General features: G+C 44.8%; 2 protein-coding genes across 10 annotated transcripts in view; one reads left to right on the top strand and one right to left on the bottom strand.

The window, feature by feature from the left end:
* Positions 1-5,960, top strand: part of HDAC5 (histone deacetylase 5) — a 42,411-nt gene extending 36,451 nt beyond the window's left edge. For 6 of the 7 annotated variants that reach the window (XM_007482412.3, XM_007482413.3, XM_016430552.2 and 3 more), the window contains 14 exons: positions 121-286; positions 936-1,069; positions 1,473-1,593; positions 1,965-2,014; positions 2,191-2,298; positions 2,607-2,662; positions 2,816-2,903; positions 3,570-3,689; positions 3,908-4,005; positions 4,216-4,334; positions 4,757-4,890; positions 5,322-5,406; positions 5,604-5,757; positions 5,847-5,960. In XM_007482412.3, coding sequence (XP_007482474.1) covers positions 121-286; positions 936-1,069; positions 1,473-1,593; positions 1,965-2,014; positions 2,191-2,298; positions 2,607-2,662; positions 2,816-2,903; positions 3,570-3,689; positions 3,908-4,005; positions 4,216-4,334; positions 4,757-4,890; positions 5,322-5,406; positions 5,604-5,757; positions 5,847-5,886 — 1,473 coding nt within the window. In that variant the 3' untranslated portion in view covers positions 5,887-5,960. Of the gene's footprint in view, positions 1-120; positions 287-935; positions 1,070-1,472; positions 1,594-1,964; positions 2,015-2,190; positions 2,299-2,606; positions 2,663-2,815; positions 2,904-3,569; positions 3,690-3,907; positions 4,006-4,215; positions 4,335-4,756; positions 4,891-5,321; positions 5,407-5,603; positions 5,758-5,846 lie in introns of those variants that run through there. The other variant, XM_056816914.1, reaches the window with a different exon arrangement.
* A 7,259-nt stretch (positions 5,961-13,219) lies between these two features.
* G6PC3 (glucose-6-phosphatase catalytic subunit 3) lies at positions 13,220-26,310 on the bottom strand. Of its 3 annotated transcripts, none has more exons than XM_056816915.1 (7): positions 26,176-26,310; positions 25,411-25,702; positions 15,695-15,801; positions 15,128-15,218; positions 14,508-14,626; positions 14,166-14,307; positions 13,220-13,935 (listed from the first exon to the last, which is right to left on the bottom strand). In XM_056816915.1, the coding sequence occupies exons 2-7, from the start codon at positions 25,626-25,628 to the stop codon at positions 13,572-13,574; spliced, it is 1,041 nt and encodes a 346-aa protein (XP_056672893.1). In that variant the 5' UTR covers positions 25,629-25,702; positions 26,176-26,310; the 3' UTR covers positions 13,220-13,571. The 3 variants fall into 3 exon arrangements, with proteins under 3 accessions (XP_056672893.1, XP_001374565.1, XP_056672894.1); XM_001374528.4 differs by having other exon boundaries at positions 26,162-26,305; XM_056816916.1 differs by lacking the exon at positions 26,176-26,310 and adding an exon at positions 26,012-26,114.
* Positions 26,311-27,895: the final 1,585 nt, after the last annotated feature.

Here is a 27,895-nt window from a genome sequence, read left to right as displayed (position 1 = left end):
ACTGCATTAGGTTTCCTGGAATCAGACCAGAGACCTTTTAGATTGATAGAGGAGAAATTGTCCTCCCAGCTACAGCCTTTCTTTTTTAGGTTTATCTACTCTTTCCCCATCCCTCTCCAGGTGTTCTCAGATGCTCAGCAGCTACAGTCCCTTCAAGTCTACCAGGCCCCTCTCAGCCTGGCATCTGTGCCCCATCAGGCTCTGGGCCGAACACAGTCCTCACCTGCTGCCCCTCTAGGCATGAAGAGTGCCCCTGAACTGCCCACCAAACACCTCTTTACTACAGGTGAGCCCTAACCCCCATCCAGAGAGTCCTCTAATTTCATATAGGTGACAAAGAGTCCTCAGGCCTGTGAAAGGTATACTCCTGTTCTGGTGTGAAGAGAAATAACCCCTGGATCTTATCCTAGGGGACTATTCCTGAAAAAAAAAATGCTCCCATTCAACACTTGTACATTATTGAACTTTCCAAAGTACTCTTCCACCTCTGCTATGGCAGCAAAAAGAACATTGAGTTTAGAGTCCAAAGACCTGGCTTCTCTTTCATGTTCCATAATCTTAGGTTTTTAGTCATCATTTTGTCCTTCTTGTCTTCAGTGTCTTCCTCTGTAAAATAAACTGGGTCCATTGTAGTTTTTGTTCCTTTGGTAACCAGAATGCTTCCTCTCTGTTAGAATCCTTCATGTTCAGGCAAGGGAGAGGACATATATACCTAGACTTGCTTGACTGACAAGGGACTCCTTTTCTCCCTAGTAAAATCCTGTCGTCTTGTTCCCTCTCAGACTTTTCCCTCATGCCCCAGTTCCTTTGTCTTCATTTGAAGGAGAGGCCTCTCTACTGTCACTCCCAGGCAGTCAAGTTGGCAGGTCATATATATATTAAGACAGGATGAGGGACAAAGGCCTCAAGACTCAGGGGCTCTTTCTGCTTTCCAGGAGTAGTTTATGACACATTCATGCTGAAGCACCAGTGCATGTGTGGGAATACCCACATCCACCCTGAGCATGCAGGCCGGATCCAGAGCATTTGGTCTAGGCTGCAAGAGACGGGTCTACTCAGCAAGTGTGAGGTAAGGGTATGGCTTAGGTATTAGTGTTGTCTCCTTTCTTCTGAATTTTCTGTTAACCTATTTTCTCCATACCTAACAGTCCAATGTCTTTCCTTATCCTTCCCCTGGGGACTCAGCCTGCCATCTTGTTCCCTCTTAAATACTTTGCCACATGGGTCATTCCCTTTTTCTCCATCTTCCTATGAACCCAAGTCTTGAACCCTAGTAATAACCTTGTCTACTGAGTAGGCCTGGGGTGTTTGGGGTCTCTTGGCAGCAGATTATTTCCATGGTCTTGAATCTCTTATGTAGCATGGATTTAGGTATCCTCTCCTTTGTGAAGCTATGGAGAAGCTGTAGGCTGGATAGGAGAGGGAGAGGAAGGGCACAACATTCCACCCATTTATTCTTATGTACTGTCTAGCGGATTCGGGGGCGTAAGGCTACGCTGGATGAGATCCAGACAGTACACTCAGAGCACCATGCCCTGCTCTATGGGACCAGCCCCCTCAATCGGCAGAAGCTTGATAGCAAGAAGCTGCTAGGTGAGTGTGGGGCCATGTTTTCTCCTAGTTGGAGTCCCTTTTCAGTCCATCTCTGTATAGGACAGAAGAATGGTAAGTGTGATGGTGGTGTGATGTGTTCAGAATGGAGCACATGCCCAATTTGCCAAGGTAATAAGAGATAGGGATTTTAGAGATCACAGAGGATTTCTGCCTATAGGGTGTGAAAGTGAGACTCACATTCAAAAAGCTTATCCCTTTCCCTCCATCCCTTCATTCTGCCTTCCGAGCTGGGAGACAAAGTCAATAGCTATCTGGCCAAGCTAAAGGAACCAAGAGATGTAATTGTCCCTTTTCTTGGGTGTGTGGGTAGTGTCCCTTCATGGTCCAAAGCAGTTGTTTCTCCTTTATAGGTCCAATCAGCCAGAAGATGTATGCAGTGCTGCCCTGTGGGGGCATTGGGGTAAGTGGGCTATGGGGGATGGGGGATGGACATATTCTTTTGGACATGGGAACTTGCTCTCCTTCTCTGCTTGTCTTCTCCACCACATTTATCCTATAATACTCCTGTATTTCCTATGCTTTCTAAACTATCCCACTCTGGGAGGCATCCTGATGCCCTTATTTCCCTATCCCCAGGTGGACAGTGACACAGTGTGGAATGAGATGCATTCTTCTAGTGCCGTGCGCATGGCTGTAGGCTGCCTGGTGGAGCTGGCCTTCAAGGTAGCTTCAGGGGAGCTCAAGGTGAGTGGAGGTTATCGAGAGTGCTTCCTTCTTGGGTTCTGTCCTTGATTCTTAGAACTGTAGAGAGGAGAACCAGTGAAGAGTCTTGCCTGTCCCTTACTAAGTTACTGCCTTCTCCTTGGCATCTCAGCGTCTCTCACTCAGGACCAGGCGAGGGCCAGTGGTCTTAGAAACAGAAAAGTAAAGGAACCAGGAAAGCTTTGCAGAAGAAATACAGGGTTCCTGATTGCCTGATTGTTGCTGATCTCACCATTTCTCTGGTCCTCCTTCTGTCTTTCTCTTTGACTTTGTCTCTTTCCATCCTATAGAATGGATTTGCCATTATCCGGCCTCCTGGACATCATGCTGAGGAATCCACAGCCATGTGAGTTCCTGACCCTGTCACCAGAAAGGGAGTCCTGTTAAGCTAAACCTTAGGCCTCTCTTTTCCCTTAAGTCTGACCCTTTTAAAAACTGACGCTTGTACACACACGCTTTTAAGCTAACTCTATACTCTTGCTCTTACCTTGCTTCCCAGGGGATTTTGCTTCTTCAACTCCGTGGCCATCACAGCCAAACTCCTACAACAGAAGCTGAATGTGGGCAAGGTCCTCATTGTGGACTGGGTGAGGAGGACTGGAGGAGGGGCTGGGCAGGGTGGGAGGATGACCAGGTGGTGGAAGACGTGCAGCCTCCATGAAGTCGGTCTTCTTTGGAGCCCAGGAGGGAGAAGCGGATGGGGGTGTGGGACGGGGGAGAAACTGTCTCATTGTCAGCCATAGAGCCAAGTTCCTTCTCTTCCCTAGAGGTGGCCCATCCATATACTTGCCTTTGTTCTAGTCCAACCTGATAGGGGTACTGGTCTGAAAACTCTCCTGGCTTTCAGAGTCAGTAGCTCCCTTCACTCTCTTATTCCCATATCTCTTACCTAGTGACTTGAGAAGCCCTCCTTGATGTCTTGTCTTGAACCCCTCCTGCTGCAGTGTCAGTTCATTTCCTCCTCATCTGTCATCAGTTGGGATGAAGAATAATAGGTTCCTTTCTTCCATGTCAAAGCCCTTTAGGTCATCCTGTCCTCACCCCCACCTTCTTTCAGATTGAATCATCCCATTGGGTTTAATATTAGGACTTGAACACCTGGAATATACTAGGATCCCTTCAGGCTAGTCTGGGGTGGTAGGCCCTGTCCCTGGGAATTCCTTCTATAGTGGGAGGATTGATTGTGGGGTTTTTGCATCTTATATAAGGTTGCTGGACCTTCTCCTTGACTCTCTTCCTTCTCCTCCCCACAGGATATTCACCATGGCAATGGTACCCAGCAGGCCTTTTACAGTGATCCCTCTGTACTTTATATCTCCCTGCATCGTTATGACAATGGGAACTTTTTCCCAGGCAGTGGTGCCCCAGAGGAGGTGAGGATCTCCAATTCCAGTAAGAAGTCCAATTTCATAAGAAGTCCTAGGAGAGATATGCCTCAGCACATTGCAGTGCCAATATGGGCTCTTGGTCAAGGGCATCACTAGACCTCTGTAGAGGGGCTGAAAATCAATGAATTGAGATCTAGAGAAGGGAGTGATGTCTAGGATTCCCCAGGAAGCGAGTATCATTCCCTGCTCCTTCCCGTTGCCAGGTTGGTGGAGGACCAGGTGTGGGGTACAATGTGAATGTGGCATGGACAGGAGGTGTGGACCCCCCTATCGGAGACGTGGAATACTTGACAGCCTTCAGGTGGGCCTGGGTGTATGTGACAACTGAGACACTGGAGGGTTGCGGGGTGGGGGGTGGGGGTCCCACTGCATCGACAGAGAGAGAGGAGAGTAGGCACAGAGATGGAGTGGAAAGGGTGGTGGCTCAGGGGAAGATTTTGTTTCTGGTGGGGGTGGGAGCATGGTGGTGGAGTGGGGAGGGGAATCAGCCTGGCATGTTCTCTTCTGGCAGGACGGTGGTGATGCCCATTGCTCAGGAGTTCTGTCCAGATGTGGTTCTGGTATCCGCTGGCTTTGATGCTGTTGAGGGGCATCTCTCTCCACTGGGTGGCTACTCTGTCACTGCCAGATGTGAGCTTGGTGTTTGGGAGCAAGAGGGGAAGTGCTAAGGAATGGATAGGGCTAAAAGGAAGAAAACAGTCGTGGTGGTTGGGTCATTCTTCTGGAGTGGAAAGAAATAGTGGGTAGGAGAGGAAAATTTGAAGAGACATGGGGTGGTGCATGTAGAGCCAAGGATATGTAGAGGAGCAGAGATGGGAGGTTTGATATGGGGAGGGGAGAGAAAAGGAGGGAAAAACTGTTGGGTTGTAGAACAAGGGGAAGAGTGGGAGAAACTCAGAGGCCCAAAGGACAGGTGCCAGCCTTGAGGTCCTGGCAACCTCTAACTGCTCTCCCAACTGTCCTATCCAGCTAGTATCTGAGGGAGTAGGTAGGTACAGGGCAGCTCTGGCTGTGCCTCCTGGTCAGAGCAGCAGGCTTTCTTCCTCCTGCAGGCTTTGGCCACTTGACCAGGCAGCTGATGAAGCTGGCTGGGGGCCGGGTAGTTCTGGCTCTTGAGGGTGGCCATGATCTCACCGCTATCTGTGACGCCTCTGAGGCCTGTGTTTCTGCCTTGCTCAGCGTGGAGGTGAGGACCCCGGAGGACTGAGTGTTCAGCCACACAGCCAGAGAGGGTGGTAGGCCCTAGTTTCTGAAGTCAGGTGCAGTAGAGGTCCTCCAGTTCTAACCCAGAGTGGGACAATAGGGACCTGGGGAGTGAGGATTTCTTTTTTTTTTTTTTTGAGACCTAAGAGAGAAGTATTTTGGAGACTAGGGGTAGGCGAGTCATGAGACAAATTCCAGGGCCTCCTGTTCTATTCATCCTTACTGGGAGGGTCAGAGAAAATTTTCTCATCCAGGCTTCCACAGAGAAGTCCTGCCCCTTTCTTGGAGGCAGTCGGAATGACAATGGCAAGTGGAATGGCTTTGGGCACACTGGCTGGGGCTTGGGAGGGTATTGAGGTTGCCCTCTCCCACCCCCAGAACTTCTTCCTTTCCCCTCTCTCCCACTCCCTGTAGCTTGAGCCCTTGGATGAGACTGTCTTACAACAAAAACCCAACATTAATGCAGTGGCCACGCTGGAGAAGGTTATTGAGATCCAGAGTAAGTGAGCGACATCATTAAAGGGGCTTATGCTGAGCACCAGTAGGGCAGAGCTCATGGAGGTGGAGCATAGGGAAAGAGTACCTGAAGTATACCCTAGGAGAGGAGATAGGGTTGGCTTCCTAGAGATGGGTGGCAGTAGCAATTTTCCCATAGACATTGCAGAGGTGGCCGTTGATGCCCCCCTGCACTGGCAGGTAAACACTGGAGCTGTGTGCAGCGGAACTCGACCAGCGTGGGGCGCTCTCTGCAGGAAGCACAGGCAGGCGATGTGGAAGAGGCTGAGACCCTGAGCGCCATGGCATTGCTCTCAGTGGGGGCAGAGCAGGCTGGCCCCAGCCATACCCCAAGGTAATCCCTACCCCCTTTTCCTCCTTATTTCTCCCTCATGTGCTTGGGTGGGCACTTATGTGCCTATGTCCCTATGCTTGCCCCCACAGGCCGCTGGAGGAGCCCATGGAGCAGGAACCTGCCGTGTGATGCCCAGGTCCCCGGGCTTCATCATTGTGATTTTGTTTATTTTTTCTATTAAAAACAAAAAGTCACACATCTAACATCGTGTGCTGTGTCCATCTCTCAGCCTCGACCCTCCCACTCCCCCAAGCTGGCTCAGATTTCTTCCCTTCTACACCCTTGTCCCCCTTCAACAGTACCTCCCTTCCTTTATGAATAGGCATCTTACCTGTTCCCTTCCCATCCTATACACTCATATTCCCTGTTTTTCTGTCCTCTTCCACTGTGGGGCTTGGGCCTGGGTGGACCCTGGAACTACGGCAGTATCCTCAGTGCCTCCTCTCTAACTCCTCTGGGTCCTCTCAGCAAAGAGGAGGCAATGAGTTTGGTGCCTTGGATTCAGATGATTTTGGGAGGCAATGCCTTAATTTCTCTGTGCCCTTCCTTCTCCCTCTTCAGTGTTAGGGAGGGTCCTGGAATGCCCCTCCCCCCACTTCCCTAACATTTTCCTCCAAACCATTCAGGGTGAAGAGAGGGCTCCCAACCTGACACTTCCCATACTTTTTGATTTTTCCTCTGTTGTTGCCATCACTGTATAAGACATCTGTAGTTTCTGCTCCTTTTCTCCATTTCATCAGTGAAGACCTGGCCACTGGGGGTGGGGTGGGGGGATAGCCATGTTCTTCATGCCACAAGTGTCCCTTTTCTGCCTTCCCTCCCCTCTAAAGGGAAACTGATTTAGAAGATGGATGAAATTGTCTGTTTGGGGGCTGGGAACTGGACTCCTGGGTTCTGTGATTGATCTGCCCTAGGCTTTGTGTCTTTCCCTAGGCAAGCCGGGGGAAGAGCCAAGGAAAGATCTGCACTCCAGCCTTCTCCATCTGCCCTGTCTGAGCTGGAGGGCATGATCCTTCAGCCTTTCCAACTGGCACATCTTGGGATTGGGGGGGAGAGGGGGGAGATATGGACTGGAGTGGCTTGCTAGCCCAGGATGCCTTCAGGTGCCTAGGCACTGGCATGTTTGCTTTAGTTTAGTAGATCTCCCTACCACAGAGCATTTGCTCTTAAGGGTTTAGGGGAAGCAATCAGGAATCCATGGCACAACTGGGAAAGGAGAGGCAGGGGACAAAGGACAGCCTCTCTTCCTGCCTGTTATTTCTTCCTTATGTTGCCCTCTGCTGGCAGGCAGGCCTGAGGTGGACAAAACAGGAGAAATGGAAAGGCTGTTCCACCCTCCCATCCTCTTAAACCTTTGGTTCCAAGGGCAGGGAAAGGAGGCACTTAGGGGGCCAATGACCCTAAGGTATCTGGGAAAGCCTGGAGAAACCAAAGAGCAGTAGTTCCTGGGGATGGGCTTTCTTTTGCATGCCCCTCCCACCTCCTGGACCCCCACCAATCTGTTTACACATTTATTCCCTTCACAGTGGGGCTGGAATAGGGAAGAGGATACAATGGGGGTGGGGTGGGGGTGGTACCTGCATCCACTGGTTCATCTTGCCACTTATGGGTGATATTGGTCACAACTCAAGCCCTACTTTTGGGGAGAATGGGCAAGGCTAAGTGTAACAGGGTCTTATGGCAGGCAGGGGAGCCATGAGCCCAAAGGTGGCTCTTTTCCCCTCTCCCCATCTTGTCTAGCTCTCATGTAACCCTCCTCATCCCCGCTTTCTGTCTCTCTCTGGGTATGAATTTCAGTTGAGTATTTTGTAACTTGTTACACTGTGTGTCCATGTGTAAATAAACTTGTTTCTGGCAGTGCCCCCCGGGGGCTTGTGTGTCTTGTTCTCTGGGCCCCCAGCTAAGGGTGGAAGCCTTCTTTCCATTTTCTCCCATGCCCCTGTAACTGAAAACATGACATCTCTACAGGGTGCTGGACTAGAAGACCTAAGGGAGCCCTGTGACCCAGAGCAAGTCAGAGCACCCCCCCAACCCCTCTTGAAGCTCAGATGGGTTAATTCATAAAGTCCTTTGCCACCCTTAGTGCTGTTAAGAGATGAGAGAACAGTCTTGGTTCGAGATGCCATTAGGAAATAAGAGAGAGGAATGGGCCTACTGAGAACTCAAGAGTATTGAGGCCAGATGATGGACTGAGGTCTGGCCTAAACTTTATATGCTGAATTGAATGAGAACAGGAAAAGTCAATAGGAGAACCTGAAGAAAGAAGATTTTTAGCCAACAGTTAAGAGGTGTGGCTACATAGCCCTTGGAAAAAAATGTGGAGGTGGGGCAGCTGAGGGCTCAGTGGACAGAGAATCAGGCCTGGATACAGGTCCTGGGTTCAAATTTGGCCTCATACGGTCTTAGCTGTGTGACCTTGGACAAATCATTTAACACAGACTTCCTGACTTGCCATTCTTCTGCCTTGGAATTGATACTTTTGAATCTAAGCAGAAGGTAAGGATTTAAAGAAAAATAAAGAGATATGTGGCTTTCAAGAAAGGAATTAAAAGTAAAAGTTACACAGAAGCAGCTTTTGGCTTGTCCTAAGGAAGAGACTAGCTAATGAGCCATTATTAGTGGGACAAAACTGTCTCAGGGAATAACCAGTTACCTCCTCAGTTTTGTTTTCAAGGGTAAATGACCACTTGTTGGCTATGTGGGGATTTCTTGCTCAAGTAGAAGCTGGACTAGACCTTGGATGCCTTCTGACACTTAAGAATTTGGTGATGGATAAGAGTTAAAGAAGAGGTGGAGGAATGACAGGCCACACTCTAGAAAGGTCTTTTTAATTTGACAAACACTTTTAAAGAACCCACTATTGTGTAGGAGCTGCTGGCAATATGTGGATACAAAATGACCATGATACATTGGGGGGAGGGGGACAGAGGACATAATAGATGAGGTCGATTGGAGTAGTCTTGAGTTTCAAAGACAAGTTTCCCTCCTACCTGGGAGGATCATGGAACCTGACTTAGGCTCTGGGAAGGGGAAGGTTGAAAAGAAGGAAGTCAGTCTGGTAGTCAGGTGGTCGGAAGGCCAGACTAGAGCTGAGAACAGTGAGTGACTCATCCATTTTCTCCAAAGAAGTTTGTGAAATAGAGCAACATGAAACCCAGCCCAAAAGTTAAGTTGGAGACATAGATGGTGGGTTTTAAATGCCAGGTTAAGGAGTCTATGTTTTAATTCTATAGACAATAGGAAACCACAAAGTAGTGTGACTTGACTGAGAGAACCATTAAGGAATTGAGGGTTTGTGGTCATAAACAGCCAAGTTCAATTCCTATCTGACACTTTAGCCCTGAGATTCTTAACAATTCACTTAACCCCCAGGAGCCTCAAGGAACTACCCCTTCTTTGGCTACCTTTCCCTGTTTCCTTCCCAGTGTCCATCTTCCAGATGACCATTTCAACTCCATACAATTCTCTGTTCTTGAATCTCTTGCTCCATTGTCCTAACACGCCTTGCCAAACCCCAGCCTTGGATTCCCACCCCTCTCCTTTGGTTGTACTCATATGCTGCTGAATGTAGTTGTAAGTCACTTACTAATGGTAACTAGATTCACCATCTAATCTCAGCTGGAGTCACTCAATGCAATATATTATATATTAAATCCTTACCTTCATCTTAGAATCAATACCCGTTATTGGTTCCAAGGCAGAAGAGTGGGAAGGATTAAGCAATGAGGGTTAAGGGACTTGCCCACGGTCACACAGCTAGGAAGTGTCTGAGGACACATTTGAACCCAGAACCTCCCATCTCCAGGATTGGCTGGCTCTCAGTCTAAGAAGCCATGTAGCTGTCTCCTAGCAATGTTTTTACTTCATCTTGATCAGTCCTCTAGTCTACTTCCCATACTAGCCGTTCTAGATGAGTGCTTTTTCACATCACCTCCTCTCCTCACTTTCAAGGCTGATAATATTTCTTCATTTTATCAAGAAAATGGGAAATGGCTGAGCTCCATTTTTGTTTTTCTTCATTTCACACCCCTTTTATATCACTGCCATCTTGTTTTTTTCCTTTACTCCAACCTCCAATAAGGAGTCCCTTTTCTTTGTCAAAACTGAGGTTTCTGTACATGCCCTTGGCCCTACCTTATTGGATCTTATCCTATCCAAACCCATCTATCCCATCCTAGGGCCTTCTCTAGCAATGATCTTCACTGTCATTCCACTCCATTTCCCTGTCTTCAGTCTCTATTTACTGGTTACTTTCCTACTGTCTACAAACATGTTTGAATTTCCAACTGTAAAAAACCTTCAAATCTTAAAAATTACTATCCTTTATTTTTTTCTCCCTTTCTTAACTCCTTGAAAAAGTTTTCATCATTTTTACTCACTGCTTTCATTACTTCCTCTCTCATTCTTTTTTCCCTAACCCTTATCTTCCATCTTTGAATCAATCAGAATTGGTTCCAAGGCAGAAGAGTGCTAAGGGTTGCACGAGCTAGGCAAACATATACCTAGGAAGTGTCTGAGGCCATATTTGAACCCAGAACTTTCCTGTCTCTAGACCCAGCTCTCAATTCACTAAGTCACCTAGCTGTCCTTTAGTCCCTTCTACAATTTGGATTTCAGCCTTATCACTCAATTAAAACTGCTCTCTCCAAAGTCATTATTTTTCTAAACTGACTTCTCTGAAGTATTTGATGCTGTTTGAACACTACCTCTAGATATTCCCTCTTCGAGGAAAGTTCTCTCTTGGCTCACCTCCACATTTCTTATATGAAGCCCAGTGCTTAGCACCTGGTAGGTATTCAATGTTTACTGACTGAAGAAACTAGTTGGCATAATGGAAAAAGTGCTTGCCAGATTCAGCAAGATCTGAATTCAAATTCTGCCTCAGACACTAGCTGCACAACTCTGGCCAAGTCACTTAATCTCTCAGCCTCATTTTCATCTATGAAATGGAGATAGTGTCAGCTCTATTCCAAGGTTAATTGGAGGATCAAATGAGAACATATAGTAAACACTTTGCAACTTTTAAAGCACTATATAGATGCTATTATTATTATTACATATACCCCTCTTCCTATACGTGTGTAGCCACAGCCCTCATCTCTTGCTTGAAATATTAATAACCTTGTACTTGGTCTCCCACAAGTTTGTCCCCTTTCCTTTATGTAGCTATCAAACTAATTCTCTCAGAGGAAATACTGACCATGTCATTTTCCTGCTCAAACTCCAGTGGATCCCTATTGCTTCCAGCATCAAATATAAACCCCTGCAACTTGAGGGCCTTCGTAATCTGGCCCCAACTTTCCCCTCCAAGAATGCTGAGGTCCAACAAGGCCAGTCTTCTCGCTTTTCTTAATACATAACATCATGTCTCATCTGTAGTTCTTCATACTGGCCTCCCCAGTTTACTTCGTCTCAGCTCAAGGATCATCTACACAAGGGCTCTCCCAAACCCCCCAGCTACTGGGGGGAAGAGGGGGAGGAGAGAGGGAGGGAGAAAGAGAGGGAGAGAGAGACTGAGAGTATGAGAGAGAAAGAGAGTGTGTGTGTGAGAGAAGAGAGAGTGTGTGCATGTGTGTGTGACTGACACACTATCTCTCCCAACTATATTGTGAACTCCAGGGCCAAGACTATTTACTTTTGTGTCTCAACGTATCCCCAGCACCTAGCAGTGGGCCCTGACATCTAGAAGATGGGTAATAAATGCTTGCCAATTGACTGCTAGTACGTGTGGTCCAGGTTACAATTTGCAGTGCAGGAAAGCATTTCTCCATTCTGACAAAACCAAGGACTCTTAAGAGTATATGAAAGAGGATTGTTTTTGAGCAGGGACATTAGGAAGGTTACTTTGGTAGGTGGATAAAGGATGGATTGAGGAGAAACTGGACATTAGTTTAGGCTCAAAGTGATAAGGGCTTGAACTAGGGTATTAGCAATAAGGCTGGAATGGCCCAGTAAATAGGATTCATAATGCTAAGAGCTGTTCAACACTACAATGATCTATCTTCAGAAACAGTGATCATTGGAGGCTTTGGACCTGAAGCTGGATGACTAACTGTTAGGAAAGAAATAGCACTTAAGTGCCTACTAAGTGCCAAGTATGGCACTAAATGCTTTTCTTTTTTTAAACCCTTACTTTCTGTCTTAGAATTAATACTGTGTATTGGTTCCAAGGAAGAAGATTGGTAAGGGCTAGGCCATGGGTGGGGTGGGGGGGTTCAAGGGACTTGGCCAGAGTCACACAGCTAGGAAATGTCTGAATCCAGATTTGAATCCAGAACCTCCCATCTCTAGGTCTGGCTCTCAATCCACTGAGCCACCCAGTTGTCCCTCTGCTTTGTGCTTTTCAGAGATATTGTCCCATGATTGTCACAACAACTCTTCAAAGTAGGTGCTGTTATCATCCCATTTTATAGGTGAGGAAACACCAAGAGACAAGGGTTAAGTGATTTGCTCAAGGTCACACAGCTGGTAAGAGTTATCCCAGAAGAGTTCCATGCCTCAGAAATGGTTTGAGTTTATGACCTATGTGTTTCCTTATGGCTCTATAATTCTGTAATTCTATGAAGTTGGAAAGGAGGATTGGAAGGGAAAGGTATTTGACCTTATGAGTAGGAGATACTTTGTTAGGTGGTTGAATGCTATCATAGCATTTTCTTTCTTTCTCTTTTCTTCTCTTTCCTCTTACCCCCTACTTTCTGTCAAATCCAAGATAGAAGAACAGTAAGGGCTGGGGGGGTGGGGGGTGGGTGGGGTTAAGTGACTTGTCCAAGGTCCCACTGCTAAGAAGTATCTGAGACCAGATTTGAACCCATGTTCTCCTAACTACAGACCTGGCTCTCTATCCAGACAGCTACACAGTTGCCCATGTCATAGCATTTCTACCCTAGAAAGCTTCAAGAATGGATAGACTCTTCAATCCCTACCTGATCAATGTCTGGGGGGGGGGGGAGAAGATGGATGAATTCAACTCAAGATAGCTACGGGGAGTGTCAAGAGGTGTAATTCTTTTTTTTAACCCTTACCTTTTGTCTTGGAGTCAATACTGTGTATTGGCTCCAAGGCAGAAGAGTGGTAAGGGCCAGGCAATGAGGGTTAAGTGACTTGCCCAGGGTCACACAGCTGGGAAGTGTCTGAGGACAGATTTGAACCTCTCATCTCAAGGCCTGACTCTCAATCCACTGAGCCACCTAGCTGCCCCCTGAGAGGTGTAATTCTTGATGCTTTTATTATTTTTCAATTTAATTTTACCATTTTTTTAATGGCAGAGGAGGGAAAGGGTAAATGTAGGTGACTCATTCTGATTCTAAAGCCTACTTCTGACTTGGCTGTGAGTAGGTAACCATTCCCTCCACCCAGAGCAGGAAGGAAACTAAGGAACCCAACATACCATCTGACTGTTAAGCTTGGCTCCTTTTTGGACTTCACAAATAAGGAATGAAAAAGCACAGAGCTGCTACCAGACTTTATGGACTGTTCCCTCACAGTGTCAGAAGTTCTCTGGCCTCTTTATTTCCAGTGCTCATAAAAAAGGCAAAATTTTGGTAAAGAGAAAAGGGCAGGATTTTGACAAAGTGGGAAAGGAGAAAGGTTGACAGGGCTGGGCTCCTTCCAGTTTGACATACCCCCTTTCTGAGGCTGAGTTCAAGTGATTTCTCTAGAGGAGTCTTGGGCAGAGGCAAGCAGCAGTCACAGTGGCAGCTTCGGGGAGGTGGGGTGTAGGGAAACAGGGGAGGTCTCTTGCAGTGATGAGTGAGGCCTCCTTGATGGGAGGCAGAAGTCATTTGGAGTGTTGGTTGGGGGAAGGAAAGGTAGGGTCACTTGGATTTGGTGAGTGGGGCCTCTGGGCCACTGAAGGAGTAGACCAGCCAAGGCACCAAGGCAGTGACCAGGCATGGCCAAAGGGTAAACTTGATAAAGTTAAAGATGTAGAAGAGGCTGAGTTGGGGTGGGTTGCCTATCCAGTCCAGGAGCCCCAAGAACACTAAGACCAATGATAGGCAAGCAGTCTGCTGTAGGGTTCCCAACTGTATCCGCCTCACCTGAGCATAAAAGGGGGAGTGCAAGGCAATGCCCAAGCCCAGGGCTGCTCCAGAATCCCGACTCAGAGAAGCAAAAGGCCGAGTTTCCATGTGTACCCACTCTGGACGTTCACACCACTTGGAGGCTAAATGAATGGACCTAAGAAAGACCAGGAAAGCTTTTAGAAAAGTTATCATTCTTCAGCTGGGGACTCCTCTCAGCCCTCATCCTTTCTGGGTGAGGCTAGGATTGTCAATGCCATAGCAGGATGACTTTCTCTACTGGTCTATTGGTAGTCTATAGAGACCTATGAGCTAGAGATAATGGTAAGGGTCATGACAGATCCTATCTTGCCTCAAGGGGTCAGGGTTGAGAAGGGAAAAGCTTACCAAGTCATGTCTATTCCCAGGGAAACAAGGCTCCAGTAAATGAGGCTGGTGCTCATCAGAAGTGCCAGTGCTGTCAACCCATAAAAGCTGACAGGCCGATCAACAGGCACTCGGGGAGTCATCCACCAGCCCAGGAGAGCACCTATTGGGAAAGCAGGTGGCAACACTGTAAGGAATTGGAGGGTGCAGTCCTTAGGTCAAGGGCCACAATGAAAGAGAATGAATGAGGGAGGGTACAGGGTTGAGGGTTGATAAGCCAGGGAGTTGGAAATTTCCCTTCCAATTTGGCTCTGGCATCCCTGAGGGAAGTCACTGTCCACCCTCCTTGTTCTAGTGGCTCACCAGCTATCAGGCCACCTAGCACCTGGTGGGGAAAGTGTGCAAGGATGAAGATCCGAGAGAGTCCAACTGCCAAGAGGAATGTGCTGTAGGCCAGGCTGGGTATTAGCTTCATCCAGCGACTGGAGAAAAAAGAAACAAATGAGTCAGGGCATACCCAATTATTTTGAAGAAGAGAAGATTTGGGAAGACATGAGAGCTATGACATGGAAGAACCATTAGACTTGTTCTATTTGGACACTGAAAGGAGCAATGGGTGGATGATGGATAGAAAAACTTTTAGGTGTGACATATGGAAAGGTTTCCTAACAATAAATGTCACCCAAAAGTGGAAATGGGCTGCCTCTGGAAAAAGGAGTTCCCCATTTACTTGAGATATTAAAGCTAAGGGTGAATGCTCATTTTGGGAGATATTGTAGAAGAGATTAATGGTCAGGTATGAGATGTACTAGCTGGCTTTTAAAGTCCCTTCCAAATCAAATTATGCCAAGGCATTTTTATTCCATTACATGATTAATTAGCTAAGCAACACCACTGATATGTACATAGGACTAAGGAATCTACCCCCTTCCCTTTACACCTGTGGGGGGCAATTTTGTACATAGGAGCCCTCCTGGACTTACCTGTGACTTCGTTTTGCAATCTGGGCTGATGTGGCAATCATGATGGGCCAGAGGGCAGCTCCTGTGATCATGCAGTGACCTGAAGGACTACCTGCCAGGAGATATGGTCACTTGTGGTGATATGTGTATTGTGGCACATAGATTTGGATTCATGGTACTCAGGGGGCCAGATGCCTTCTCAGGTTCACCCTTAACTTTGAAGTCTTCTTCCCCTAGAAGTTATATCTTCCTTCTCTTTGGGAGTAGGGGTTAGCAAAAGGGAGGTGGGCAAGGGTTATTTCACCCTTTGGGCTTTTCTTCTCACTTAATTCCACTTTATATGCTAGCCTCTTCTTTTCCCTATAGGACACGACTGACTAATGGGGAACTAGACAGTTTAGTATAGGGTATCCTTCTATTGGTACCAACATAACAACCTTTTACTTCTGTACTTTCTGATCTTGTAACTGAGAGACAAGAAGTACAAATCCTACAAAACTTTGTAGGCTGGAAAGAGCTTTGAGATCATAAATGTGGGTAGAAAGAGACAGGAGAAATATAGGAGGATATATTAGGAGGATCACCTACCTGGCCCAGTTTCACAGGATACTGGGAACTGGTGAACCTGGGCAGGTGTCTGACTATAGTATCCAGATTCATGAACCCACCAAAAGGGCCGATCTCCAAAAAGGAACCTGGGGGAAGAGATCAGGCAGTGAGATTTTCCATTTCTGTTGTCCCTCCCCAACCTTGGACCTTAGAGAGTTAGGGAAAACTGGGATAAAAGTTACTCTTCAAATGAGAGTTACCTTCTAATTCACCTCATCCTAAGACAATAGTTTTGTTATACTTCACATTTCAGTTCTTATCTGGAAAACAGGGAAATGTACACTTTTATTCTTTCTGTGTAGAGAAATGGAGAGGCCTTTTGGAGGGACCTTGAGATCTCTCTAAAAGTACTTCTCAACCCTTTACAGTCTGGTTTCCAACCTCATTACTCAACTGAAATTGCTCTATCTAAAGTTACTGATGTATTTGCCAAATTCTATTTTCTTTTCACCCCAATTTACTTTGTATTCATATTTATCCTGAATATATTTAGGAACCCTCTGTAGTACATGCCACTGTTGACCATGTTCTCCTTCTGGATACTGTGTATTCTTTGGGATTTTTTAAAAAAACAGTATCAGTTCTAAGACAGAAGAGTAGCAAGGGCTTCAATCACAGTTAAGAACTTGCACAGGGTCACACAGCTAAGAAATATCTTAAGCCACATATGAACCCAGCTCCTCCTGACTCTGGGCTTGGTGCTCTATCCACTCTGTTCCTAGCTATATCCCACTCTTCAGGTTTTCATGACACTACTTTCTTGGTCTTTCTCCTAACTGTTTAAACAATCACTGTTAGTGTCCTCCGTTAGTTCATATCACATCCCCTAATTGCAACTGTAATATGAGGCTCTGCCCTTCCTGGGACCTCTTTTCTCCCATTTTATACTTTCACCTGGTGACTTTAAAAGATTCCATGGGTTGAATGATCTTTTTTTGTACAACAATTCCCAACTCTATACACCCAGTTCTAGCTTCTGTAAGAGAGAGGAATATGCAAAACGAATATGGCAAAAGAGAGAAATTAGATCCAGTGATGCAAGAAGAAGTCCAAGTTGGGGAGGGGCAGAAAGGAAGAGACCCAGGATTCCAAAGAGAGCAGAGACAGAAGAGAACTCAAAAACAGCCACTTCAGCTCTGACTCCTTCAGCCAAGAGCCTGACTTGAACCCCCCTGGACATCGACAGCTTCCTAGTGGACCCCTGAATTCTTGCTCAGATCAACTATTATTGATTGGACTTTGAAAAAAAGCTATCTATTGAAAAGATCCTCTCCAAGGATTTTCTCCACTTCTCTCTTCCCAACTTGTCCTGAACCCCAGCAATCTGACTAGAATAGCACAGGAGTAAAAGACAATCAGCAGCTGATTAGAAAGTTAGTTAAGGCTGAGAGCCTGTACCCCTTTAGATTTCAAGGAGGAGGTCAGTCTGCCAGCTTTCAGGGATTCCTGCTACCCACTTTCTTTACCCAAACTTCATTTTTCCCTTCCCTGAGTGGTCCTCTATTAAAGTGTTACTATTAGATCAGGTCTGCCTATTTTCTGATACCAAAGAAGGGGACTGAAGATTTGGGGAGAATCATACTTCTCCCCAAAGAGAATTAACTCAAGTCTAGGGTTGAGGAGTGAACCCAGATCTAAAAGGGAAAGTGGTAGTTGGAATATTGGGAGGATTCAGAGGCAAGAGGATCTATCCTTCCTCTCAACAACAGCTAAGATCAAGAAGGGAGGTATTAAGTTATTTCTCTAAAGCTCTATCCTTCACCTCTCAATCCCATTCTCTGAAGAGACATATTCTGTCCCTCAGAGAGTCAAACTCAGGTTGCCTTCACCAAGGGGAAGAGAGGGGAAGATCAACCTCTTCTCCCCTCTCATTCTCTCAATACTTTCTATGCCTCTCTCCAATTCACCATTGTAGTGGGGAGTAACTTCCCTTACTGGCCTATATTACACCTCTTTTCCAAAGTCCAAGCCCATATCTACAAACACACTTTTTTTTGTTTTAAACTCTTACCTTCCGTCTTAAAATTGTTACAAGTATTGGTTCCAAGGTAGAAGAGTAGGTAAGGGCTAGGCAATGGGGGTTAAGTGACTTGTTCAGGGTCACACATCCATCCAACTACACATTTTAAATTGGATATTCCATTAACACATCATATTCAACATGTCCCAAGTAGAATTCATTATCTTTCTCCACCAAACCAGTCTTTCCCCCAAGCTTCTTGAATTTCGTCTCCTATTATCTTTCCAGTCACAGATTCAGTCTCAGTGTTAACTTTAACTCTTCATTTTCCTTCACTCAGCTTGTCCAATTGGTTGCCAAATCAAAGTCCTTTTTACCTCTACAATATTTTTCAAATCCTTCTTTTTTCTATTGACTCCCCCACCCTCTTTCCTGGTTTTAAGTCCATTGGTTCCCTGCTGCCACTAGGATCATATAAAAACTTCTATGTTCTTGGGAAAAAACAAAACAAAACAACAAAAAACAAGCAAACAAACCCATATTGTCTTAGTATCAACTTTAAGACAGAAGAGTGGCTAGGGCTAGGCCATGGGGACTTGCTCAAGGTCACAGAGCTTGAAGTGTCTGAAGCCAGATTTGATAGGATTTCAGGTCTTCCTGTCTCCATTCCACCCACAATACTACCCAGCTGCCTCTTTGGTTCCTTACCCATTGGCCCTGCCTTTCCAGTCTTATACTTTTCCCTCTATCCTAAACTCTTCAGTCCAGACAAACTGGCCTTTTAGCTATTCCTCACACACAAAACTCCACTTCCCATCTCCATGCCCATTTCCCTTATTATTCTTACCTGTTGGGATTTCCCAAATTGTTTTGTATTTAGTTTTTAGATATTTACATATGTACATGTTGTCTCCCCTTTGCTGTTTTTTATTTTTACTTGAAATCCCTCCATATATTGTTTATTTTTGTAATCTTGTAAAACATAAACCCAAATAAATAACTGAAAAATAATATGCCTCCATCTGCATTCTAACTCCCACAGTTCTTTCTTTGGAGATGAATATATTCTTTTTCTTAAGTCCCTCAGAATTGTTCTGGCAGGATCATTGTATTGCTGAGAGTAGCAGTCTATCACATTTGATCGTTCCACAATATGGCTGTTACTAAGTATGTTTTTCTGATTCTGCTTATTTCTTTTGCATCAGTTCATGTAGGTCTTTCCAGTTTTTAAAAATTTTTTTTTCCCAGTTCTTTTTGAAATCATCTTGTTCATCATTCTTCACACATTCATTATTCCAGTAGGATTCCATCACCATCATACACCACAACGTGTTCAGCCATTCCCTATCTGATGGACATCCCCTCCATTTATTTCCTATTCTTTGCCACCACAAAAAGAGCTGCTATAAATGTTTTTGTATAAGTAGGTCTTTTCCTCTTTTTTCTCCCCTTTGTCTTTGTATTCTCAGTGCAAGCACTTTGTAGCAGATCTTTAATAAATGCTCCATGGCCCCTTTCCCAAAGGGAAAAGAGTACAGCTGTGCTCTAGCTTTCTTTTCTACTACATAATAGCAGCTGGCATTCATATTCAACTTCTAGGGTGGTAAATTGCTTGATATATATCATCTTATTTGAATTTCTTTCCCCTCTTGGCAGTCCTATGAGGTAGGTGCCATTATTATCCCCATTTTTAGATGGGGGAAACTGAGTTTTGGGAGAGGTAAGGTGACTCGCTCAGTCACACAGCCAAGTGCCTGAAAGTAGAATTTGAATTCTAATCTTTCTAACTGCAAGTTCAGAACTCTATTCGTGGTGCCATCTAACTGCCTCTAAATCAGCACTTTCTCCCCTAAGGGTCACTGTCACTCACCCCTACCTCCCTCCACTGTTAGGTCCCTAATCCTTGATTTTTGTTCCTTCTGATTTTCAGTTAGTGTTTCTCCCATTTACTCTCCCCTAAATTCCAGGGCTTAGTGACTGGGTAAACCTCTTATGTCTAAAAGGTAGAAATAAAACAAGTTTCTCAGGAGCCCTTTCATAGAGAAGGGAGTTGAGATGTTATAGGGAGAGTGAACATTCAAATCCTAAACCACTAGATGTTTGGCTAGCATATTCCTAAAGAATGAAACATTATAGTACTATTATAATATGTAAAAACAAATAACTTTGATTATATTAAATTAAAAAGCTTTTGTACACACAAAACCAATGTAACCAAGATTAGAAGGGAAATGACAAACAGAAAAAAATTTAGAACAAATTTCTCTGATAGAGATCTAATTTCTTATATTTATAGAGAACTAAGTTAAATTTATAAGAATTCAAGTCATTTCTCAATTGATGAATGGTCAAAGGATATGAACAAGAATTTTCAGATAAAGAAATCAAAGCTATCAATAATCATATGAAAAACACTCTAGTATCACCCTTGATTAGAAAAATGCAAATTAAAACAACTCTGAGGTACTAACTTACACCTATAAGATTGGTCAATATAACAGAAAGTTATAAATGTGAGGGGATGTGGCAAAATTGGGACACTAATGCATTGTTGGCGGAGTTATGAACTGATCCAACCATTCTGGAAGGCATTTTGGAACTATGCCCAAAGGGCTATAAAACTGTGCATACTCCGAGAGGACCTACCTGTACAATATATACAGAAGCTCTTTTTGTGGTGGCAAAGAATTGGAAATTGAGGGGATATCCATCAACTGGGGAATGGCTTAACAAATTATGGTATATGACAGTGATGGGATACTATAGTGCTATAAAAAGGATGAGCAGGATGATTTCAGAAAAAGCTAGAAAGTTCTACACAGAGTACTGTCAAAGAATTAGTTATTCTCAGCAGTATAATGATCTGAGACAATTCTGAGGGTGGCTCTGAGGTTATAAACTTGGATGAATGGAAGAAAAGTCATGTCCTTGGTGGGAATAGGAAAGTTCTGAGGAAGGAGAGATTTGGGGGAATAAAATAAGATCCATCTTGGACATGTGGAACATATGAGATATAGACAGATCCAAGTGGAGCTATCCATTGAGCAGTCAGCAATGGGGAACTGGAGTTAACTATATTAGGAGGGTATCTGAGCAGAAGTGATGATGGAGAGAAGCCAGTCTGCAAAGGTTTGAGAACTGGGAGGGATGGGGGCAAAGAGTTTAGAAGATCCTTTCTAGAGTTTGCCTATGGAAGAACAGTAGAGGATGAGAGCTGGAGGGAATGTCAGGGAAAAAGAAAGTTAAGGAAGGAGGCAGGAAAAGAACTAGAGTAGAACTAGGTAGGACTGATGAGAAAAAAGAATGATGGAGGAGGCAAGAGATGAGAGGAAGGAATGGATACTTCAGCATGGGGATATGAACAGTTAACAGGTATGGCAACTAGGAAGGCACTGGAACTGGCCTGAGCACTGGAACTGGAATCAGGAGACTTGAGTTCCAGCCTCATATACTGACAAGCTGTGTGATACTGAGTAAATTACTAAACCTCTCTCTGTCAGCCTTTGCTTTTCTTACTGTAAAATGAGGATAATGATAACATCTACCTCCCAGGGTAGAAGACTGCCTATGTGAGAATAAAATGAGATAATAGTTGTAAAGTGCCTGTAGAGTGCTATGTTAATATTATTAGTATTAGTATTAATAGGACTACAGGACAAGATATTCTAAGGTAAAAGATAATAAGCAGTTGACAGGAGGAAAGTAAAGTTAGATTAGATCAATGGTGATGGATTGAGAAAAACAGAGGAATGGAAGAGTGTGGATGTCATAGGAAGAACAAAGAATAAATTTAAGAGGAATGAAGTAGGGGAAGAGATGGAAAAAAAAGAGATTGTAATTAATTGGAGAGAGACACTTTTGTGTTCTGGAATGTGTAGTCACTGGGGCAGCCCTGTGGATAAAGTGCCAGGCCTGGAGATCGGGCATCTTAGGTTCAAATCTGACCTTAGACACTTCCTATCTGTGGCCCAGGGTAAGTCATTTAACTCCAATTGTCTAGACCTTACCACTCTTTTGTCTTAAGAGTTGTTACTAAGACAGAAAGAGTTAAAAAAAAAAAGTATAGTCATGGGTTGAAGGTGGTGACATTTTGAGAATGACCACTAGTAGCTGGCTGAGACAGAGGAAGATCATGGGAGTTGAGGAGGAAAGCCAGGAAGCTGAAGGGGACATTGTCATATATGTAAGTTCTCTAGGGGCTTGGGAGAGAGAGGAAGACAGTGATCTATGTACTGAACTTTTTCAGAAAGGAATGAAGAACGATCTGTAGGCAAGTAGAAGACTTACATAAAGATTCAGACAGTGTGGTCAAGATCACTCACTGGAGGAACCCACAGCACATAACAACAAGCCCTACTCATGGAACAGATAAACAAATGTTTGTTGAATTATTAAATGAGGTGAGTGGTTCAGAAGGGGAGGGAGGGAGAGAGGGAGAGGGAAAGGGAGAGAGGAAGAGAGGGAGGGAGAGAGAGGAAGAGAGGGAGGGAGAGAGAGAGAGGGAGGGGGGAGAGAGAGGGAGGGGGGGAGAGAGAGAGAGAGAGAGAGAGAGAGAGGAAGATAGGGAGAGAGAGAGGGAGGAAGATAGGGAGAGAGAGAGAGAGAGAGAGAGAGAGAGAGAGAGAGAGAGAGAGAGAGAGAGTTGGTGTGCAAGGTTGGTCTGGTTGGTGCAAGGAGCAGAACTGAGGAAGGAAGCAGGCTTAGTTCAGAGACAAAGAGTTAGAGGAAAAGGAGAATTGACTAAGAAGGTAGCTGGGTATTATACTGGATTTTGACTTGGAGTCAAAATAAATTATATGCAAATCCCACCACAGATACTTTATGCTTGTGTAACTCTGGGCAAGTCACTTAACTGAGTTTCTTCAACTGTAAAATATTATTAATAGTCACATATCCCAGGGTTGCTGTGATGACCAAATGAGATAACATATGTACAGTAAATTGCAAACCTTAAAGGTATCATATAAAGACTAGCCCTCCCTAGCTGTGTGACCCTCGGTAAGTTACTTAACCCCAAATGCCTTACCCTTAATGCTCTTCTGCCTTAGAAGTGATACTCAGTATTGACTCTAAGACAGAATTCTGGTATGGTTTTTTTTTCTTTTTTTTTTTTGAAGACTAACTTTAAAAGAAGTTTCCAGTGGGTATTGTCTTAGAACTTGAAAAAGTAATTTCCTCCTCAAAATTTCTAGTAAAAGGTCCCAGAAAACTCTGCCTCCTTGTTCCTTTGATAGTTCACAATAATAAGGACAGAGGGAGAGAGACTGAGGACTCCTGGCAACAATTCTTTCTCAACTCTTTTTAATCCTCCAGTATGAGTAACTTTGACTTTGTCAACTAGTGAATATTTTTGATTACTGTCCCTTATTTCTCTCCTGGGCTGGGTAAGTAGCACCGTTTTTCGGGGTGATTGGGAGGGGAAGGCCCAGTTAGAAGGAAATTAGCTTTCTTGTATCAAAGAGAAAAAAGCAGATTACACAGAGAGAGGGACCTGAAAAGCAAGGAGAATTTCTAAGATTCACAGAGATACTTCTTTTGTGGGATTGTGTCCCTTATCTCTAGGTTTTTTATGCTCAAGGAAAAAAGGGAGGCAGGGCCTTCTACTTTGAAGAGGAAATAGGAAGCACTAACCAATGGAGGGGGATGGGAACACATAATGATGTTGAGAAAAGGCTCATTGGTGGGAAAAGGTGGAAAGTGACTTTGGGTATGTATGGGGTAGTGATGGTTTAAGCAGGTAGCTAGGTAGCATAGTGGGTAAAGGGGTAGGCCTGGAGTTGGCCTCAGATACTTATTAGCTGTGTGACCCTAGTACAAGTCCAAATGCCTAGCCCCTTGCTATTTTTTTTTTTTGCCTTGAAAACAACACTTAATATGGCTTGTCAAAATGGAACCTAGAAACTCCAAACTTGTGGCCTAGTGGGATCTGGTGAACCCCAGGTTTCAGGACTAGCTTGTAGGTTGGAGACCCTAAAGTTTGTACTTGTTTCCTGTTCCCATGGGAATCCACCCTGAAGGGAATCCCAGGCTAGCAGTTTCATAGTGAGTGGCAGACCCTCAGGTGAATGACAATCCCAGTTGGGTGGCACAAAGCACATGCTAAGGACCCTCTTTGTTTTAGGTAGTCTCCCCTATAGTATCAGAGACTTTTTCCCAAGAAGACCCATAATTGGGCAGGGACCACCCATTTAAGTAAGTAGCCCTTTCTCTTACACCCTAGCCTCTAGCTATGATTTCTTTCCCAAGCTTGATTATAAATTTCCAGCATAGTTTGAACACACCCATTTTCTTTGTAGCTATAGTAATGCCAATCATCTTTCCCTGTTCCTGGATTTCCCCCAAATGGTATATAGGTTCCCCAAATTCTTTTGTTTCTTGGAGTGGTCATCTAGCTCGGTGGCACTCCCAGGAATAATATTTCCAGAGTCCAGGGTGTAAAGCCTGTAAAAGTTGTGGCGCCAGACTCTAGAGTAAAGAATCAAATACTGGATTTATCCCTATCCTGATTAAAGACTTTGTTTTTCTGATTATTTGATAGTTCTGTGTTATTTCCAAGTTAACAGGTCTAAAGACAGAAATTAGGAGTTTTAAATAAACAGGTAATATCTATAGCTTGGGTATAGGGATGACTAAGTCCATAGTGGTGATGTGAGAAGTCAGTATATGAGATAATCATTGGTATATTTATGGTGGTAGGGTTTTTAGATAAGTCCTTAGGAGTAACAATTAAGGAGTTAATGTGTGGATGAAGGTTGTTGTGTCTCTATGGTGGTGTGTCTATATAGTAGAATGACATCTAACTGGAGACCTTCTGACATCTAAAAATCAATATAAATTTTTTTTAATTTTATTTTTTAAAACCACTAACTTCTGTCTTTGAATCAATACTTGGTTCTAAGGCAGAAGAGTGGTAAGGACTAGGCAATGGCTTTAATTGACTTAGGGTCATCCCAGGGTTATCCATCTAGGAGGGGTCTGAGGTCAGATAGGACCTCTGGTCATTATGTCTGGCTCTCAACCTACTAAGATATCTAGCTACCCCCATAACATTCAACATATTAAAAGTAAAATAACTCATTATATTTCTGCCAACCTCACTCCTCTCGAGTTTCCCTCTTTATGTTGAGAGCACCACTATTCTTCCAATCACCCATCATATTTATGTTTAATTCATGTATCTGTTATATCTGTGTGGAGTGAGAAATTACTGTTATCTCAAGTTATTAATATCTAAAAGTTGATTCTTCTCCCCCACCCCCCATCCATTTCTCTTAAAAGTTACTTTGGGTTAGATCTTTGGAGTTTGTTGGGAATTTGCCTGAGGCAGGTGTCTGACTGATCTGATCAAATCTTAAGTATCCTTTTTGTCTTAGAAATCTCTCTTATTGTAGTGAAAGCTTCTTCCAGGAGGAGGTCAGCTGGACAGATCCTCTCATTGGCCCAGCCCAGATAATCCAATCCTGAACTCCTCTCTTTGTATAATATTCCTGTTCTTTATTTCTTGATGAAAAATTCTGTCTCCAACCCATTCCTATTTCTTTAGGGTGTACTTTGCTCCCTATCTACACATGTTACTTCTAGTAGAATGTAAACTTGATGAGGGCAGAGCCTATTCCTTTTGTCTTAGTATCCTCAAGCTCCCAGCACTGGGCCAGCCATATGGCAGGCCTTCAATAAATTCTTGCTGACCATGGATATGACCTTGAAGAAGGGATGATGAGGGTTTCAGCCTTACCACTTGAAGATGAGGTTGAGCCACTCTGAGAGCAGGGTGATCCACAGCACGGAGATGCCCACATGGCGACAGGTGTAGTAGGCCAGGGGGAAGTAGAAAAAGAAGATGCATTTGGGGTCACCAAGGAAGGTGACCCAAAGCCAGACGTCCTCCAGCCAAGGCAGCTGATTTTGAAGGGTTTCAGCCACCACAATGCCGGCTCCCAGGGTTGACTCCATGCCAGGAAGCCACAGGCCCTGGAGACCCTGACCTTGGTTTGGCGGGGGTGATACTGTTTCTAAAGGGAAGGAAGCTGAGACAGGCCACGGGTAAGAGGAAGGTGCTCCCCACTTCCTTCAACTGGCATGTCAACTCTGATCCAACTCAGGGTGCCATGAGCATCAGCCACAGAGATGCACCCTTCAGGCTCAGCATTCAGTCCCGCCCCTCTTCCCCCCCCTCCGTTCACCCCCCCTTCCCAGACTCAGGCCACACCCCGCCCCCAACAGGCCGCAGACCCCGCCCCCTGGCCCTGAGGTTCCCTCCACCCACCCAAGTCCTGCCTCCTCTTCCCGCGTCATTCTCCCAAACCCGCCTAGTTTGGCCTGGAGGGCCATCTCACCACGCCTCTCGGTTTCCAGAGCACCCCAAACTCCACCTCCAAGCCGCGCGCGCCCCAGACCCCGCCCCTGTGCCCCTTCCTTCCACCATTTCGGTTCAATTCTACCCCCTCCCTCAGGTCCACGAGCTCGAACTTTGCCCCCCCAGGTACCGTTTTTCCCCCACCTCCGCGGCTTATGTCTCGTCCAGTCTTCCCGATACGGGTCAGGGTAGGGGACAAATCTATCGCGAGGGCGTTTTCCCCTAGACCCACGTGTCCCCAGTTCGCGTCCGGTCCGCAGCGGACGTGGGGCGGTGGCTACCTCTGCGATCCAGGGTCAGAGGGTAACAGAGGGCGGGCTTTGAAATTTGGTGGTTATGGAGGCTGATAGCTACTTCTTCTAGCGGGGATTCTATTCTGCTACTTACCATCAGTGTCTATAAGATAGAAGTATCAGTGTCTATAAGATAGAAGGAGCCGTGGTTTTTCAGGGCTTAGGGACAGGGAAGTTCAAGGACCTAGGATCTCAGGTGTATTCTGAAAGGGGACAGCAGTTACATACACACAGAAACATGCATCTCTCCTGAGGATGGCATCTTGAAAACAAATGTCACCATTCTGTTTAACCTTGTTGTAGGCATTCCCTCCAAATCCTCTCCTTCTCTTGTGTTGCTAAATTGTTAATTCTATAAGAAGATGTTGCTATATGTTCCTTCAAAGGACGCCCTCACACTGCAGCACATGAGACATAGAATTCTCACTTTGGAAGATTTGTTGGCTCCAGTTCCCTATTTTTGACTTGCCTTCGGGGGATAGGGGACGTTGGTGGGGAGAGAGGTGGAAAGTTTATTTTTTAAAACTCCTAAATTTCATCCCCCCAAAGGCAACCAGGTAATCTAGGAAATCCAACAGTGTTGGTTTTATATGTAAGTATGTGTGGGTGAAAGCTAGAGTGAATTCATGGTCAGTGCCCACCCCTAGAGATCAATAGTTACTAGGATTTGGAGTGATTTGGGAAAGGAATCTATATAAACCTGAGATTATCACTTGTTTTTGATGAGGTCTAGGCCACAGGGCATTGGGGTCTTGGGGAGAGTTAGGATAACCCCCTAATGCCATTTCTAATAGGATTTTTAAAAATCCTTATTTAATTTGTTGAGAGGAAAAGAACAAATGAGCATAGGAAATGAACTCCATTCAATGAAGAAACAGCAAATTTGTATAATGAAATTATAGAGATAGCTAATTTATATAGTGAAGTGGTAAAAAAGGTAATTTATATTCTGAAATGCTAAAACAGCTAATTTATATAGTAGAAAAGGTGTTAAAGGTGGCTAGAATGCAGGTATATTGACATGGACATGATGAGATTATCTGGCTTCTCATTTCATGGGTAGATATGGTCCATTAATTTGTTGTTTCTTAAATTTACCTTCTTTCAGGATGTGAGGATAAAATGAAGTAATATACATGAAAAGGCAAGCAAAAGATGATTTATATAATCAGGTAGTACTACTGTTTTAATTTTGCCAGGGTGCTGCAAAAGGCAGGGAGATTGTGTCCCTTGCTTGGCAAGAGCTATTCCCCCCCCCCCCTTTTTTCATATCTAGGGTTGGATCATGTCCTTTTCCTGCCTTCCTCTCTCTTGACTGATCCAAATGAGTTTATCAGAGATTCAGGGTTAAGAAAGTTTGTAAAACTCCCTTTAACCTAGACCAGAGCTCTAGGCTTTCTTGGTTTTTAGCCTAGAAGCAGATTGACTTGAGACTGGAGTTTCAGACTATTGGAGAGGCCAAATGTCACAATTTGTAGGAAGTGATAGGAAATGATAGTCATCAGGGTCTTGATTCAATTCACTTTGAGTGATTCAGTTTCCTTTCTGAGTCAATTTACAATTGATTCAAT

The sequence above is a fragment of the Monodelphis domestica genome, chromosome 2 (assembly GCF_027887165.1).
Source record: "Monodelphis domestica isolate mMonDom1 chromosome 2, mMonDom1.pri, whole genome shotgun sequence".
NCBI lineage: Eukaryota > Metazoa > Chordata > Mammalia > Didelphimorphia > Didelphidae > Monodelphis > Monodelphis domestica.
The sequence above is the reverse complement of the archived record's forward strand: the minus strand, read 5'-3'. Positions and strand labels throughout refer to the sequence as shown.